This window comes from Tachypleus tridentatus, chromosome 8 (genome assembly GCF_004210375.1).
Source record: "Tachypleus tridentatus isolate NWPU-2018 chromosome 8, ASM421037v1, whole genome shotgun sequence".
Lineage (NCBI taxonomy): Eukaryota > Metazoa > Arthropoda > Merostomata > Xiphosura > Limulidae > Tachypleus > Tachypleus tridentatus.
The window spans coordinates 104,469,362-104,485,110 of NC_134832.1; the positions used below are offsets into that span (position 1 = coordinate 104,469,362).

The following is a 15,749-nucleotide window of genomic DNA, read 5'->3' on the forward strand; positions in this document are numbered from 1 at the left end:
TTCAATCGTTTTGAATATAAACAGCACATGATCTTGTGTCATATTACACTCCAGCAGTCAAGCTAATGTAGTTTTAAACATTGTACTTTGCTGAAGGTTTATTAAACTAAACTGAGCAATTTGCACTTTTTACATATCTGCCATATGCAATACTAATAAGGATTTTTACCCAACACCAGGGCTCATCAGGCCAGCTGAAATGGTGAGGTCAGGAATAGTGCTAATATCTAATAAAGGGTGTTTAATTTTTATTTTTCTTGAAGATGGGTGTGTGAGAATAGCCTCAAAGGAGCAAATCACTAAAATATTTGCATTAAGTCACATTGACCAATGTTCATTGATTTAAACAAATACCAAAAACTTAATTTGTTTTAAGAGTTTTATTCTTGCAACACAAATTATCTAGTTTTTTGGGTTTCTTTAAAGTGCAATTATTCAACTTTAAAAGCAGAAATTTTGTTATACCCAACTTTTACAGCATACCTTGGCATGACCATGTTTTCCAGTTTTGGATGTACTCATTTCCATGATTTTACATGGTCGATTTCTCAACATTACAAACCCATTTTTGCGTAATGAGGAACACTGGACTGGGTAAGTTGCTGAAGCTCCAGCACTGGCCTGAGAAAAAACTGTATCATCATCCATTTTGACAACTTCAATGAGTGCTGTAAAGAATTTCAAAATAATTTGTATGAATAGCTTCACTTTTCTGAAAAAGATATTTTTTAGGTATAATTTTTTCTTTAAAAAACAAAGCTTTATTGAATTGAAATTTAGCTTCATAAATTAAATATTTTTATTAAAGTACTAAATCATTTTTAAATCATAAATCATCTCTCACAAACTGATAACATGTAAACTCAACTAAAGCCAATCTAAAAATTGTTCTTAAATTATGATCAAAACTAAAATGTTAATTATACATGTAATAATATATAAACAAATACTGATTTACAAGACATACCAATGTTCAATTAAAATATGTATTATGTTCAACCATCAGTAAAACTCATGTTTATAAATCAATATTTCCTTAGTATCATATTATCATAATGTGCTACCTTACCAAAGTAAACTGTACATGTCTAATATTCAATTTAATGTGCGAGTTTATCTAATTTTTAAGAATGTTCTTATTCACCTTTGTACTTATGATTTTGTAAACCCTTTCAAGTCAGTTTTTTCTTCAAAAACTTTAAGTCTCTTTCATTACACTTTTCTGATATATCACACTTTTATATTAATGAAAGCAGTTTTCTCATGATCTGTTGATATTTCTACACAATATAAACTTGATAAATAAATTTCTTATCTAGATTTATATGCAATAATATTAATACAATGGTATACTACAGTATAGAAAAAAATGCTCTTCTTAAGTGTTTATGATACATAATTCAGAATAAATACAACAGAGGTAGCACAAACAATACCATCTAACAAGCACTGATTGTAATACATAATATGCAAGTAATTTTGGAAAAAATTTCTGAAATATGGAGGGATGCCTGAAATCAAATCACAAAAGCCTATTTAATTTCTTTTCTTGAAATATTTTAACAAATTTTCAATATATACTTCTTTTTACTTTAGATTTACAATTAATTCTAAATACTCTTAATAAAAATATATCAACTTTTCATTCAAATTAACTAGTGTTTTGCTCTCTGTACCAATTCTTAGATACTTAACGAAATTATAAAAAGTAACATCAGGGTAGAAAATTCACATCAGCATGGCAGCAATTACCATAGTATTTTTTAAATGATCATAGTACCCTTAGAAAATCACAAACATTCACAAACCACAATGGTCACCCTTTAGCCATCATAATCTAAATTTGTATTGCATAACACAGTAAAGGATAAACCATTGCTGATCCCAAACACTGGACTTTGAACCTATAGAAACCACCTTGGTAAAAATAATATAATATATAAAATATATATCACATGTGCAATGCAATGTGTGACAGCACACGATTTATAAATTACGACCATGTGCTATACTGTAGTATAGGCCTAGTTTACTGTTTATTGACACTACCTTATGTCAGAAATTATGAAAAAAGAAAATTATTTGGTTGGTTGGTTGGTTGATTTAGTGTTTTATGGCACAAAGCAACTGGGCTATCTGTGCCAAACATCCGGTAAAAACGTAAAACTAAAATAAATGTAGTAAAATTCATAAAAGGAGATGAAGGTCAAACAAAACAGCATTTAAAAACATAAATAGCATAAAACCAATGTTGATATCTAGTCTACAATGTTAAGAGCAAAACCACAGCAAGAGAAGTTGTAAAGGACTTTCTGTAGCATAATGGTAATTATCATAACCTGCCAGGAAGACTAACAGGTAAGTACAAGAACCACCGTTAGTCACCTGAAGTTGGCCTTTCCAGTCCTGGTTCTGGGTTATATGTCATTATGGCCATTATCAAAAAGTAAAGTAATAAGTTTTAAAAGACATGCAACAAAATTGAAATAACTTGCCAGGATGACTAACAGGTAGTTCAAACAGCAGCATTAATCACCTCAAGTTGGCCTTTCCAGTCCTGGTGTCAAGTTATTTAATGTTACAGCCATTTTCCAATTTCAAATTGAACTAGAGAAATTGTGATTCTTAAAAGGGAACCACAATAAAAAAGGTGTAATGAATAAATATAAAACACTTAAATGGCATTAAAAAGATTAATGGCCTTTAAAAAACTAAAAACTATCAAGGTGTCACCATCACCAATAACACTGTTTAATGTTATGAACAAACCTTGGGACAAAACTTGTTTAAAATGGTGCCGTTGTTTAGTCGTAATGATGGCAACAAAGTAAAATATGGCTTATAGTGATTTGTGTGTTACATAAACTACACACTGGTGCATCAGTTTCAAATAAAAGAAAACGATGAGTTAAAAAACTGTGACCAATGCGTAGTTAGAACAACTTCCTCGTCCCAATCCTTAAGTAAGCAAGACAGCCAAAGTCCAATATAGGGTTTTATTTGGAAAAGCTTGTTTTCATGTTTCTCACTCCAAGTCGACTGCCAGCTGGCACAGAGCTAAGCCTTGAATACAGGACCATAGTCCATGTATAGAAGAGGCATTTAAGTGATAGTGCCAGAGCAAATAGATTTAGCTGCTGTGTCTGCAAGCTCATTCCCTTGAATACCAACATGGCCTGGTATCCAGAAAAACTGGACAGAAATAGATGTTAATCAGAAATGGGCCAGTTGGTTTTGAATATCAGTGAGAACAGGGTGTTAACCAACATGAAACGATTCTAGAGCCAGTAGAGAACTAAGCGAGTCAGTATAAATAGTGCAGTTGGAGTAATGCTAGCTTCAATATGATCCAGAGCAAGAGAAATGGTGTACAGTTCAGCAGTGAACACAGAAGAGGAAGAGAGGATTCTGCGCACAACCACTGAACTACGACAAACCATGGCAGAGCCCACAGAGTCACCTGATTTAGAACCATCCATATAAATTGGAATGGAAAGATTGTTCGAAAGATGTTCAGTAAATAAAAAACAGTACTTCCAATCGAGAGTATCTGTTCTTCTCAGATGACTTAAAGAAAGGTCACATTTGGAGACTGTAATAAGCCATGGTGGGATGACTGACCAGTGGATACTGCAATGTCATCCCAGGACAGACCCAATTCATCCAACTGCATCAGGATGTGATGGCCAAAAGCAGCAATGGCAGATTGTCTGTTCTGAAAAAGTATGGCCCACCAAGGAAGGAAAACACAACCCCAGGAGGAATGCTTTTGTAAGGAAGGAAGTTTCGAAGAATATAGTAAAGAGAGTTGCAGATGGCAAAGGTGCAAAGAAGGTTCATGAGACTACATTTAAGCTCTGAACAGGGAAGGTGCAGAAAGCCTCAGTGCAGAGCCGAAGTCCTTGATAATGAATGGGGTCCAGCATCTTTAAAGCCAAGGGTCTGGCAGAGCCACAGAACAGTGATCCATAGTCGAGTTTCGATCTAATAATAGCATGATATATCTTTAACATAGAACATTGATCTGTTTCCCAACTGGTGGTAGAGAAGACACAGAGGATGTTCAGTGCTCTTGTGCATTTGACACATAGCTGCTTCATGTGTGGTATAAAGGTCAGCTTACAGTCAAAGATAAGCCCCAAGAGCTTGGTCTTAGGGACGACAGGCAGCGAAACTTCACCGATACTGAGTTCAAAATCAGGGTGAATACCCAGTTGGCAAAAGTGCATGCAAACAGTTTTAGAGAGAGAGAAATTAAATCCATTTGCTGTGGTCCACTTCAGTACACAATCAAGGACAGTTTGTAGTTGCCGCTCAATGTATCTCACGTTCAATGACTGACATGAGATGTGAAAATCGTCAACATAGAGCCCGTTTCCAACAGTGAGAGGGAGTTGTTCAGTGATGGCATTTATCTTTATACTGAAAAGTGTGACACTCAAAACACAGCTCTGATGGACTCCAAGTTCCTGTAAAAAAAACAGGGAAAAGTGTAGAACCCACACAAACTTGGAATCTCCTGTCCATTAAAAATTTTTAATAAAAATGGGTAAATGGCCACGTAACCCATATATATGGAGGTCTTGCAAAATGCCATACCTCCATGTTGTGTCATGAGCCTTCTCAATGTCAAAGAATATTGATACAAGATGTTGTCATTTGAGAAAGGCTTCTCTGATTGACATTTCAAGTTGAACCAGGTGGTCTATGGTGGAATGCTGTCTTCAGGACCCACATTGGGTGGGCGAGAGGAGGTTGTTTGATTCGAAAAACCAAACAAGACAAGCATTAACAATCCTCTCTAAGGTCTTACAGAGACAGCTCGTCAAAGCAATTAGACGGTAGTTTGAAGGAATCTTTTCCAGGCTTAAAGAAAGGTAAGATAATAGCCTGGCACCAGGCATTAAGAAAAACAATCTCCTGCCAGATCCAGTTAAAAACAATTAGAAGAATATCAAGAGAAGCAGGAGATAGATGGCACAGCATGTCATAGTGTACATCATCAGGTCGAACAAATGTACTGCCAGACCGATGAAGGGTCAGTTTCAGTTCCACCAGTGTAAAGGGATGATTATAGTCATAGAGACAATCAGTTCGAAAGGAAAGAGGTGATCGCTCTGTCAGAGTCTTGATGGCCAAGAAGGTGGAGGAACAAGCAAAAGTGCTAGATACCCGACAAAAGCTTTCACCTAGAGTATCGGCAATGCTCCGAATATCAGCTACTTCTTGGCCATCAGAAAGTAAGATCGAGAGGGGGACAGACGTGTGGTGCCCACTGACCTTTCAAACCCTGTTCCATATGACTTTGGAACTGATAGTAGAAGATATGTCATTGTGAACTTAATCCAAGATTCCTTCTGGCTTTGATGTCTTACCCACCTGGCATGTGCACAAGCCCGCTAGAAAACGATGCAGTTTGAAAGTGTGGGATATCTACATAAAGTATCCCAGACCCGTTTTGAGCCTTCCATGCCATGTGGCAGGCAGGATTCCACCACGAATGAGGATATAGTGAAAAACATGTTGAGGTTTTAGGAATACATTGAGCAGCTGCTTGTATAATACAGTCAGTTACTGCTGCCACACAGTCGTTTATTGAAAACTGACAGATGATGACAGGATCAAGTTCTGTGAGAGCAGTGAAAGTGTACCAGTCTGTCAGATCCAGCTTCCACTTAGGCACGTGGGTGGGATGGCATCGACCATGGCCAGTCTCTCTCAAAAGTATAGAAAAATGATCACTGCCTCGTGGATTATTGTCAACTGTCCATGAAAAATAGGAGAATAATGAAGGAGTGCAAAATGAAAGATCAATACAAGTAAAGGACTGACTAGGTGTGTGAAAATAAGCAGAAGAACCAGTATTGAAATGAGAGAGGTTTTAATCAGAGAGCATACGCTCTACAGAGCGACCCCTCCTATCAATAACAGCACTTCCCCAGATGTGATGATGTCCATTAAAGTCCCCCAGGATTAGAAAGGAAGACAGCAACTGTTCAATGAGATCACCAAGATCTGATTGATCAAATGTCTCTCCAGGTGACAGGTAAAGAGAACAAACAGTGATGGTATGACCCATGGAAACACAGATGCCTATGGCCTCCAAGGGAGCATTGAGTGACAAAGACAGGGTAAGCACATGCTGATCAACCAACAGTGCAACCCTTCCATGTACTCATCCATCACACAGCCTGTCATTTCTGTACATATAAAATTGCCAAAAGGTAACTGTATCAGCAGATTTCAGAAATGTTTCTTGTAAAGAAAGACATACAGGATGGTAGGAAGCAATCAGTGTTTTTATGTCATCCAGATTAGATCATAAACCTTGACATTGTATCAAGGTGGCCATTTTTAATGATGTGTTGGCAAATTGGCTGGAAAACCCTTCTGTTTACGACAAACGTCTTTTTTCTTTACCGTCCTTATTCGAGAGAGGTCTATCGACCACCTTGGATCCTGCTCTGGGTCAATTGGGCAGGTCTTTGTTGTTGGAAGGGGATTCCAGCAACTGAGGATGCAAACAAGTGACTGTTTTGCATCTTGAGGTAGAGAAAAAGATGCATCTGAAGAAATGCCTGTACCTAGAACAAAAGGATGTAAATCTTGGGGTTTGTTGGAATGTGTGGGAGGAACAAAGATGGGTGTAGAAGTTGATTCATCAACATTTTTAACCATGGAGGTCAAAAGGCTTTTCATTTGTTTTGAGAACAATTCTCTTGGAGGCACAAAGAGATCTGTCTGCACTCCCACTGTAATTGTGGAACAAAGTGCAGCAGCATGTGTCCGAGATGAAGTGGTGGGCAGCAATTTTTGATCCTCAGGATAAGTAATGTTAAGAGTCGTTTTCAAATGCTGTACCTCTTTTTCCTCCAACCATTTAGGGCAAGAACAAAAATAGCAAGGGTGAGAACCATTGCAATTGACACAATGTGAGTTCGTTTCACACTCATAGGCATCATGGTCCTTGCCACCACAACGAGCACACATCAGGAAACCATGACATGAAGTCTTTGAGAGACTGAACCTCTGACACTAGAAACATCAGAGAGGGTTTGGAATGTACAGCTATACCCTGCATTTAAGATAACCTGCCTTGATGGTGGCAGGTGCACGTGGTGATGTAAATGTCAAAATGAAGATATTTGTCAGCAGTGTAACTCCATCTTTGCAAGTGGAGATGCACCTCACTGCAGAAACTCCTTGAGTGGAGAGACCAGCATGAATCTCTGACTTGGGGATGTTCTTCAAATCCCTCTCAACAATAACTCCTCGTAATGAATTCAAAGTAGCATGAGGTGTAACCTCAATAGGTATATCCACAATTGCCTTTGAATTCAAGAGGAGTTCACTGTGTTGGATGGGGATGTTTCAACCAATATGTTTCCTGATCGAGGCTTCTTTACTGACTTTGGAGAGCCAGCAAGTCCCTCCAGTTCCTTCTGAATAAAAAAGGGGGACATTTGCCCTAAAAGTTTCTCTGAAAGAGAATGTAGGATGAGAAAATGAGGTACAACTGGTGATACAGATGTTGAAGATTGCTGATCAGTCTTCAAGACGTGATTGTTTACCTATTGACTGGTTTTTCACTATTTTATTTAAATTTTTATTAGGAGGATCCATAGGAAAAAAAGAAAATTTCAGTGCCAACTGACCCCACCCACCATGAAGCCCTACAAGGGGATGCACTACAATGTCAAGCAAGGACACTGCAGCAATGCCAGGGTTTTGTGAGCACTATACCCAAACACCAGCAACAGATACAATGTCCACAACACCCATTGAGAACTTCCAACACTGGTATTTGGTTGACTCTAGCCCAAGGGAACCAGCCGAATGACCCAAGGGGGGCCACCCAAAGGCTGCCCGTCTACAGGAATTCAAGGCCAAAGTGGTGTGTTATGGTTGGACCCCTCAACCACCAGGATCCTCTTCTCCCCTTCACAGGTCACCATGCACAGCAAACACGTGGGTGGATGTTTAGATCCCAGAGAAGGTAACCTAAAAGAACAGAACCTTTCCTGGGAGGTCCCCTCACCATGTACAGGAATCCACACCGAGGGGAAATTATTTGGTAACTGAACATTGGTCTTATGCCATGGCAATGTGTCTTTTTATCTATCTGTCTGTTTGGAGAAGTTATAACCAATTTTCATCAATCCTAGTCAAATGACTGAGCATGTGTGTGCATTTTCTTATAGCAAAGCCACATTGGTTAATCTGCTGATTCCACCAGGAGAAATCAAACCCCTGATTTTAGCATTGTAAATCCTCAGACTTACTGCTATACTAGTGGTGGACAGTTGCACATGATGGGGTTGAATGTTTATGGTAAAAATTAGGCCCTTAAACTTCTCCCCAGTATTTTGTCTGATCATTCTCAAAGTTACACAAAGTAATAAATGGATAAAGGTACATAAACGTTGTTTACAATTCTTAGATCAAAGGTCATTTAGGGTCATGAAGGCACAAAAACTAGAAATCTTATGAGATTTCTTATCTTTATGTCTAATTCTGATCTTCATCAAAGTTAGATAAGTTAGTAAATAGATAGAGATGTCTGAAATTTTTTCATGATTTATATGGTTATCAGACGTCTAATCCTGGAAACCTTTAAAATGCTTTTCCTCCCAAGGATTTTGTTTGATCCTTCTCAAAATTAAACAAATTAGTGTGTAGGGAGAGGTGCATAAAATTTTCTGGAAAACCATTTGGGGTCAAGAAGGGACAAAACTAGTTATCTTATTTAGGTCACACCTCAATTTTAATCTTAAAGCTGATATACTGTTTCTTCATATGTCTCATCGCTTAAAGTTAATACTTACATACCAGATAAAAATAAGAGATGAAAGGATAAGCCAGTTTCCCAAGCCCCCCAATGAAAACAATTAATGCCCTGTTTACTAAACTAATTGGGAAATTAATTTCTATTCCATTTGCATTAATCTGTACTGCAGCATTAGTGCCTTCCAGTGAATTTTTGTGGCATTGTCACCACTGAAAACGAGAGAAAATCTAATGCCAAGTTATCTTGCTCTAAAAATGATGAATTTTTTGCCCTGCAGCAAGTTGGTTTTTCATCAATTTGTACTTCTGAGACCAACTTCTCCCTTAACTTTAAATAATGCAATTCCAACTCCTAAAAACACGTGAGCAACACCCGATTTAAAATGTGCCCCTTCTTACAAAACTCTGCAAATTATCAACATATTAGTACAACTAGAATAGATAACTCCATAAACTAAACCAGATTTTACACAATCAAACACATCTACACTAATGCATTTTAAAACAATAAATGTACACAGACAGATAACTAATTATGTGTAGCATCAGTAAATTTTTTTTTCAGTGTTGTTACCACAATGCATAAAGAACAAAAGAAGAAAAATCAACCTGGTAAATGATATAATTAATTAGATATACTGCTTTTACCTGGGTACCCTGAGTGTTTATAGTAGTGATATTTGCTGTTTATATCTAATTTGAAAGAATATCAGCAGAACTACAGCCTTTGTTTGGCTTAAACCAAGAGAGGAAAATATATTCAACTTCAATACATGCCTTTACATTAAATCAGTCCCAAAAACTCATGAGTACACAGTTTAAACAATCAGCTTCATAAGAATTAATATTACTCAATCATAATACTCAGTGCAAAAATCATGCCTAGACTCTTAACCAAATAAATGTACAAGAGGTAGTTCCATTAGAGAGAAATGTTGAATACATAGCACCTGAACTAACAGGCACCACAACGTTAAGGGCAGAACTTTTCAGTTCCTTTCTTTTGTTTCTACTATTTATAACTAAAATGAATCTTATAATAATGGACACCTCAATGTTCTAGATTAATTCTAGTGTCTTTAGTCCTATTTCTATACAGGCACCCAATAAAGCGAACAGTTAACTATTTTGCAATTGGTAGGTTAAAGCATGTACATCATGATCTTTCAGTTATTTTAAATATTTCATTAAATATAGACTGGGATTAACAAATAGCAGATAGCACTGCAAGAAATACTTCTCAAAGTGATAACAACATACTGATGATGAAGATCCAACTCCTATTTCTGAATCAAAACCACCATCCACCAATATCAAGTCATTCATGGAAGCACAGCAATGAGCTTCTGACCAAAAAATTTGCAATTGAGCAATATTTATCAAACATTTCAGACCCTTTCATGATTCTTGAAGGTCAACTAAAACTCCATAAGTGTAAAAAGAAGTTTTAAGACTGTAAACACATAACCACTGACAAAGAGAAAGAGTACAAGTTGATTATACACATATTTGTGCTAATGAGCTTATGTCTAACAAATAAATGCATGGTAACTTTTTACATGTGCTTACACATATATTTTCATACTTGAGGAACAGAAATAGATTTTAAAAAATATTTTTGTTCCATTTAATGTTTTTACCATATACACAAAAACACTGCTGATATACATGTAACAAAAATGGTTTTAAGTGCATATACCAAACAAAATGGAGGCCTTAAAATTTAAAATTTAGTACAGTCAATAAGGAATCCAACTTTACTTGGCTCATTACTGATAAGAGCATCTTGCTATAGATGGCATTTGTACACAGTCAGAATGGATCCCTTAATATCAATGTTCTATTCTACAATTCTAAATGTATTATTTGCCTTCAAGACAAAATATGGAAAGCTTTTAATAAAATTTAAAAGTCTCTTTATTGTACATAAAAATTAGATATGTAAGACAAGTATTTGTGCTCAAGATATGTCTGTGAATTGACTGCACCAGTCTGACAAGTTTTTGAATGCAAGTTTATGTTCCAAGTAAAGAATCAAAATATTTTAATCCATTGTACAGTTTGCATATTGTATTTGCATAGCATCTAAAACCTCTAATATATATATTTAAAAATCATATGGCCCATACTTCTCACAGCATAACGCTACACTGAAATTTGGATACTCAAACCAGAGCCTTAGGCTAATTCAATTCCATGCTGCATGCAACTAACTAATAGTATAGAAATAAAAGTATAATCACACCAATTTAAGTCAACTACATATCAGTGTATTTGTCACTAACTAAATAAATTAGAAATTGGACAAAGCCTTAGAAGACTAGAACTAGAAGCATTAATCTTCCAATTTAGTAACGGCTAGTGCACTAGTTTGTCATCATGGCAGGTATTCGTACGAACCGTAACTTGTAAATCACTAAACGGGTAACTCTAACTCTAGACTAAGTTGTACCACATGAAAGAAGTCCACGAGGGCAACGACAAAGCTTAAATGTATCAACAAGTTGAATTTACTGAAGCCCTGCACATGAAATCACTATTCTACATTACAAAAAAACTTCAACGTACTAACTAATTGAGGGTAAAATGTTTTATAGTTAGTAAAAACCAAGATAGCAAAGCAAATCAAGCAATTCGATATCTTACATATGATCCCGAGAAGAGATGCGGTAAGAAAGGTAGACGCGCGTGCGTACCACGTTTTCCAAAGAACTACCGGTGTATCATTGGTCATAGAATAGTCAGAAACGTGTCCTTCTTATGGTCAAACAAGAAGGAAAATAAAGCATTGGATCATATATTTTCATTTATTATTTTTAACCTGCAATCGTATAAACATATATAAGTTAATATTTAAGAAATAAGATTAATCATTTTAGAAAAAAAAAAACGTACACTATAGTTAACGATTTCGAAATTTGAGGAATTGATTAAAGGATGTTATATGATCTTGAAATTGAAGAAATAGCAGTATCGTATTTATTATCACTTTATCAATCCAATCACAAACACTTAAATATCATTATTTTTCCTTAGATCATCGTGATACCTTGTAGCTGTGGCAAGAAACATTTTACAGAATTAGATATAATTAATTTATAGTAGTGAAGTGAAACATATTATTAACTATTAATAACTATTGACGTGATAAAACAACTGTCGAGAGATAAAAACAAGCACATCATAGTAATCATATGCAGTTTTATGAATTGGCTGCCTGTATGGAAGCAAATCCTAAAACTCTGCCATTGAAATAGGTAAATACCCTTATATCAATTACATATAACAAGGATTATTTTGAATTTCGCACAAGGCTACACGAGAGGTATTTGCGCTAGGCGTCCTTAATTTAGCGGTGAAAGACCAGGTAGAAGGCAATTAGTCATCACCACCCAATGCCATCTCTTGGGTTACTCTTTTACCAACAAATAGTGGAAATGACAGTCGCGTTACTAACGCATCCACGCCTGAAAAAACGTGTACGTTTAGTTGGGCGAAGATTCAAACCCGCAAATTACGAGACAAGCGCCCTAACCACCTGGATATGCCTGGCAACGTATAATAGTCATAAAACGTTATTCTATTAAAAAATACAATCTAAGTTAATGTGGGATAATAATTAAACATTTTGAATTGAAGTAGCTCAGTTTTCAGACAAGAAAAAAAAGACTGAAATCTACCACTGCACTGTTAAGTTACACAATTGCGACAAGTGAAGAACTAATATATGACACAACTCTGTTTCTTATTTTTTTACAAAAAAAATCGAATTGCATTTATATTGGAATCCAAACAGATGATGCTATTTAGTACTGCATTTTTAATTTCTCTAAGTACATAAAACATTCATAAATTTGAAACTGTTTACCAATCCACATGTTTGTTATGGCTAAAACTAATTTTAAGTTTATTAAGTCTGTTATTAATTTGTTCGGAAGTATGTTACATAATTAGTCAATTAAACGTATAATTTCGATTAAAATAGCAAAACTGTGAAGTATTTCTTTTATTACCTCACAAAAAAGCTCGCCTGCTTTTATATGTCGTAACAAGTTAAAACCATCAATTTATTTGGATTATATAGATACAGTTTTCATATATTTCCTTTTTCCTCATAACAGAGGTATGAGTCGTTATTATGTAAGCGCGGTGCTATACGTAATTTTGTTGAATTTTTTTCTTCAAAATTTTGTTTGAGTGTTGAAAGTTACTCTAGTAAAGACATTTTAACTTTACCACTTTATAGATTTTGTCTAGAACATCGCCACTAAATGACAGTTAACCGAGTTTTTGCAAAAAATAGACAACAGATGACTCCCTTAAATAGAAAGCTGCCTTTTCTATCAGTGAACTGAATAATTGTTCTGGTTTAGATTATACATTGGAGTTGTATAATGGTTCTGGTTTAGACAACCCTATCACACCAATACAAATGGATGGAGGTCATTTTCAGAATGCCCCATAGTGGCTTAGCGGTAAATGTGAGGGCTCATTACGCTAAAATTCAGGTTGAGATACCTGTCTGTAATAAGCACAATAAGTATGTCCTATTTTATAGTCTTGTATTCAACAACAAACACTTCTAAAATAGCATATACTGGGTTAAACGGTTATCGTATTTTTGGTGCTGAAAGTATAGCCCTCTTTCGTTTAGCAGATTTTTGAGTTATTTTATTAAATTTTTAATTTATACTTCTACTGTAACCTTAATTTAATCTTCATGTTATGCATATATTGTGAAAGAAGTGACATACTGGTAAAATTTCCTTCACTTATCTTTAACATTTTTAAGACATTTTACCTTTATTGTTTTTTGTTTTGTTTTTAGCTTTTTATATAATGCTTTCAATTAATATTACAAGTCATTGTTCTATCTTAATTTAGCTCGAATATTAAATGGTTCTAATTTAAATTAAAGAGGGGGTACACACTAAACTGGTAAGAGAGAACGTTCATTAATGGTTCGCTCTTTCTCTCTTTGTTATTAAGCAGACAAAATCACAACGACACGCTTGCCTTTTCCTGTTTTTGTTTCTGTTTGTGGTTGTTTTGTTTACTAACAATAATTGTTCTTATACATCTTCCACGATTAAACTCTTTCCTCTTGAAGAACTCAAGTTCGATATTGGAGAAATAAAGAAGCCCAAATCGACTATTATGAGTAAATCTGAAAACTGGAATATACTACATAAGGCCTTGGAAAATGAACATAATGTTGTGCCGTTGTTATTTTATATCAGATTTATTGATTTTTTTTCATTACCTAGTGAAAATAGTTTAATATATGGCTCGGTGGTTAGGGCGCTCGACTCTTAATGCGATGGTCGCGGGTTCGAATCCCTGTCATACCAAACATGCTTGCCCTTCAGCCAGGGGGGCGTTATAATGTGACGGTGATCCCCACTATTCGTTGGTAAAAGAGTAGCCCAAGAGTTGGCGGTGGGTGGTGATGACTAGCTACCTTTCCTCTTGTCTTACACTGCTAATTCAGCGACGATTAGTGCAGATAGCCCTCGTGTAGCTTTGCATGAAATTCAAAACAAACCATTGATAAAAGTAAAAATAATGCTTGATCAAGAGTTTCAAGATCTTTTAAGAATTCTAGTAAATTAATGCTTTATTTGTTAGTCTGTAAAATCGTGTGATAAATGAATTCTTGCAAACTGTATATTTTACTTGGCAATATATTTGTACAATTCAAACGAAATATAGTTGAACAAATATAAAGAATATCTGAGGAAAGCAATTTCAACCCACAAGCACTAAATGCAATGGGGCGTGGCATGGTTGATTGTTAAGAGCTTGACTCAGTTTGAGGGTATTTGAATGAAGGCAAGTCATTGCATGTGCTAGTCCTTTAAGCTGTGTAGGCATTATATATATGACGATCATTACTACTATCTGTTGTTAAAAGAATAACCTAAGGTGGTGTTGATAAAATGTCTTCTTTCTAGTCTAACAGTTCAATGGATGGTGAGCAGTAGATAACCCTTAAAAATTTAATAAAATCTTTGCGTGAAAATTAAGTAAACAAAACAAATTAAGTAAAAAGAAAATCAACAATAAAAACTTGAGTTATCTGTATTCTTCTTATTCATATATTTAAATTCACGTTTTCAGCAAAATATACACATCAGTTTTTATATTATAAACTTTCTATTTCCGAAAAAATATTACCAAACACAGCAGTAAATCTGGGTCTTTTAGCTCTAAAAATCAGATTTCCACACCATTATGTAGCTTAATATTTAACACTAATAAAAAAATCCAAAGAGGCTATGTTACAATGAACAATACTTTCAACTTATTAACAATAGAATTTGTTAGATATTCCAGTTTACTAGATTTTTTAACAGAATGAACGAAATTATTCTCATTCTCCATAAACAAGGATTTTCCTATCGATTTTGTACACTAGATTCATTTAACTTTATGAACAATTGAAGAGTCTTTTTATTTCTAATTATGGGATTTATACGTTTGCAGAATATTACGATCCTTAAATTTTAAGCTAATAATTAACCATTGTAGTGAAACTCAGAGGTGCAAGCCTATTGTATAATTAAACAATGAAACACTTGTCAACGAATTCCATGCTCGAGTACTTGATGCTTACATGTGTGATGGATACAAACTCCGCAAACCTGTTACAACTGTAACTGGCCATTTCAGAAGATATCCCATAATATATAAAATAAATAATACCTTTCTGAACCTTGCGCCACTGGCTTTAAGTTACATTGGCTTCTGCTAATCACTTTGATTATTACACACACACACATATATATATTTACATATATACCATTGTTGATAATCCATTTTCTCTTTTTTCTAAGTCTTATTATTATTGTAAGTTTGTTTGTTTTTTGTCTTAACCTTACAGTATATGCTTTTTGGCAGCTATTTCGCGTTTAGGCCAGGTGGGTTAAGGCATACCACTCGTAATCTGAAAGTCGAGGGTT

At 35.2% G+C, this 15,749-nt stretch overlaps 1 protein-coding gene across 2 annotated transcripts in view; it reads right to left on the bottom strand.

The window, feature by feature from the left end:
• The window catches only part of LOC143223111 (eukaryotic translation initiation factor 5A-1-like), a 30,308-nt gene extending 18,724 nt beyond the window's left edge, over positions 1-11,584 (bottom strand). The window contains exons 1-2 of one of the 2 annotated variants that reach the window (XM_076450592.1): positions 11,434-11,584; positions 484-668 (exon numbers count right to left, since the gene is read on the bottom strand). In XM_076450592.1, the coding sequence (XP_076306707.1) occupies positions 484-668; positions 11,434-11,521 (273 nt within the window). In that variant the 5' untranslated portion in view covers positions 11,522-11,584. Of the gene's footprint in view, positions 1-483; positions 669-11,355 lie in introns of both variants that reach the window. The other variant, XM_076450591.1, reaches the window with a different exon arrangement.
• Between the last annotated feature and the right edge of the window lie 4,165 nt (positions 11,585-15,749).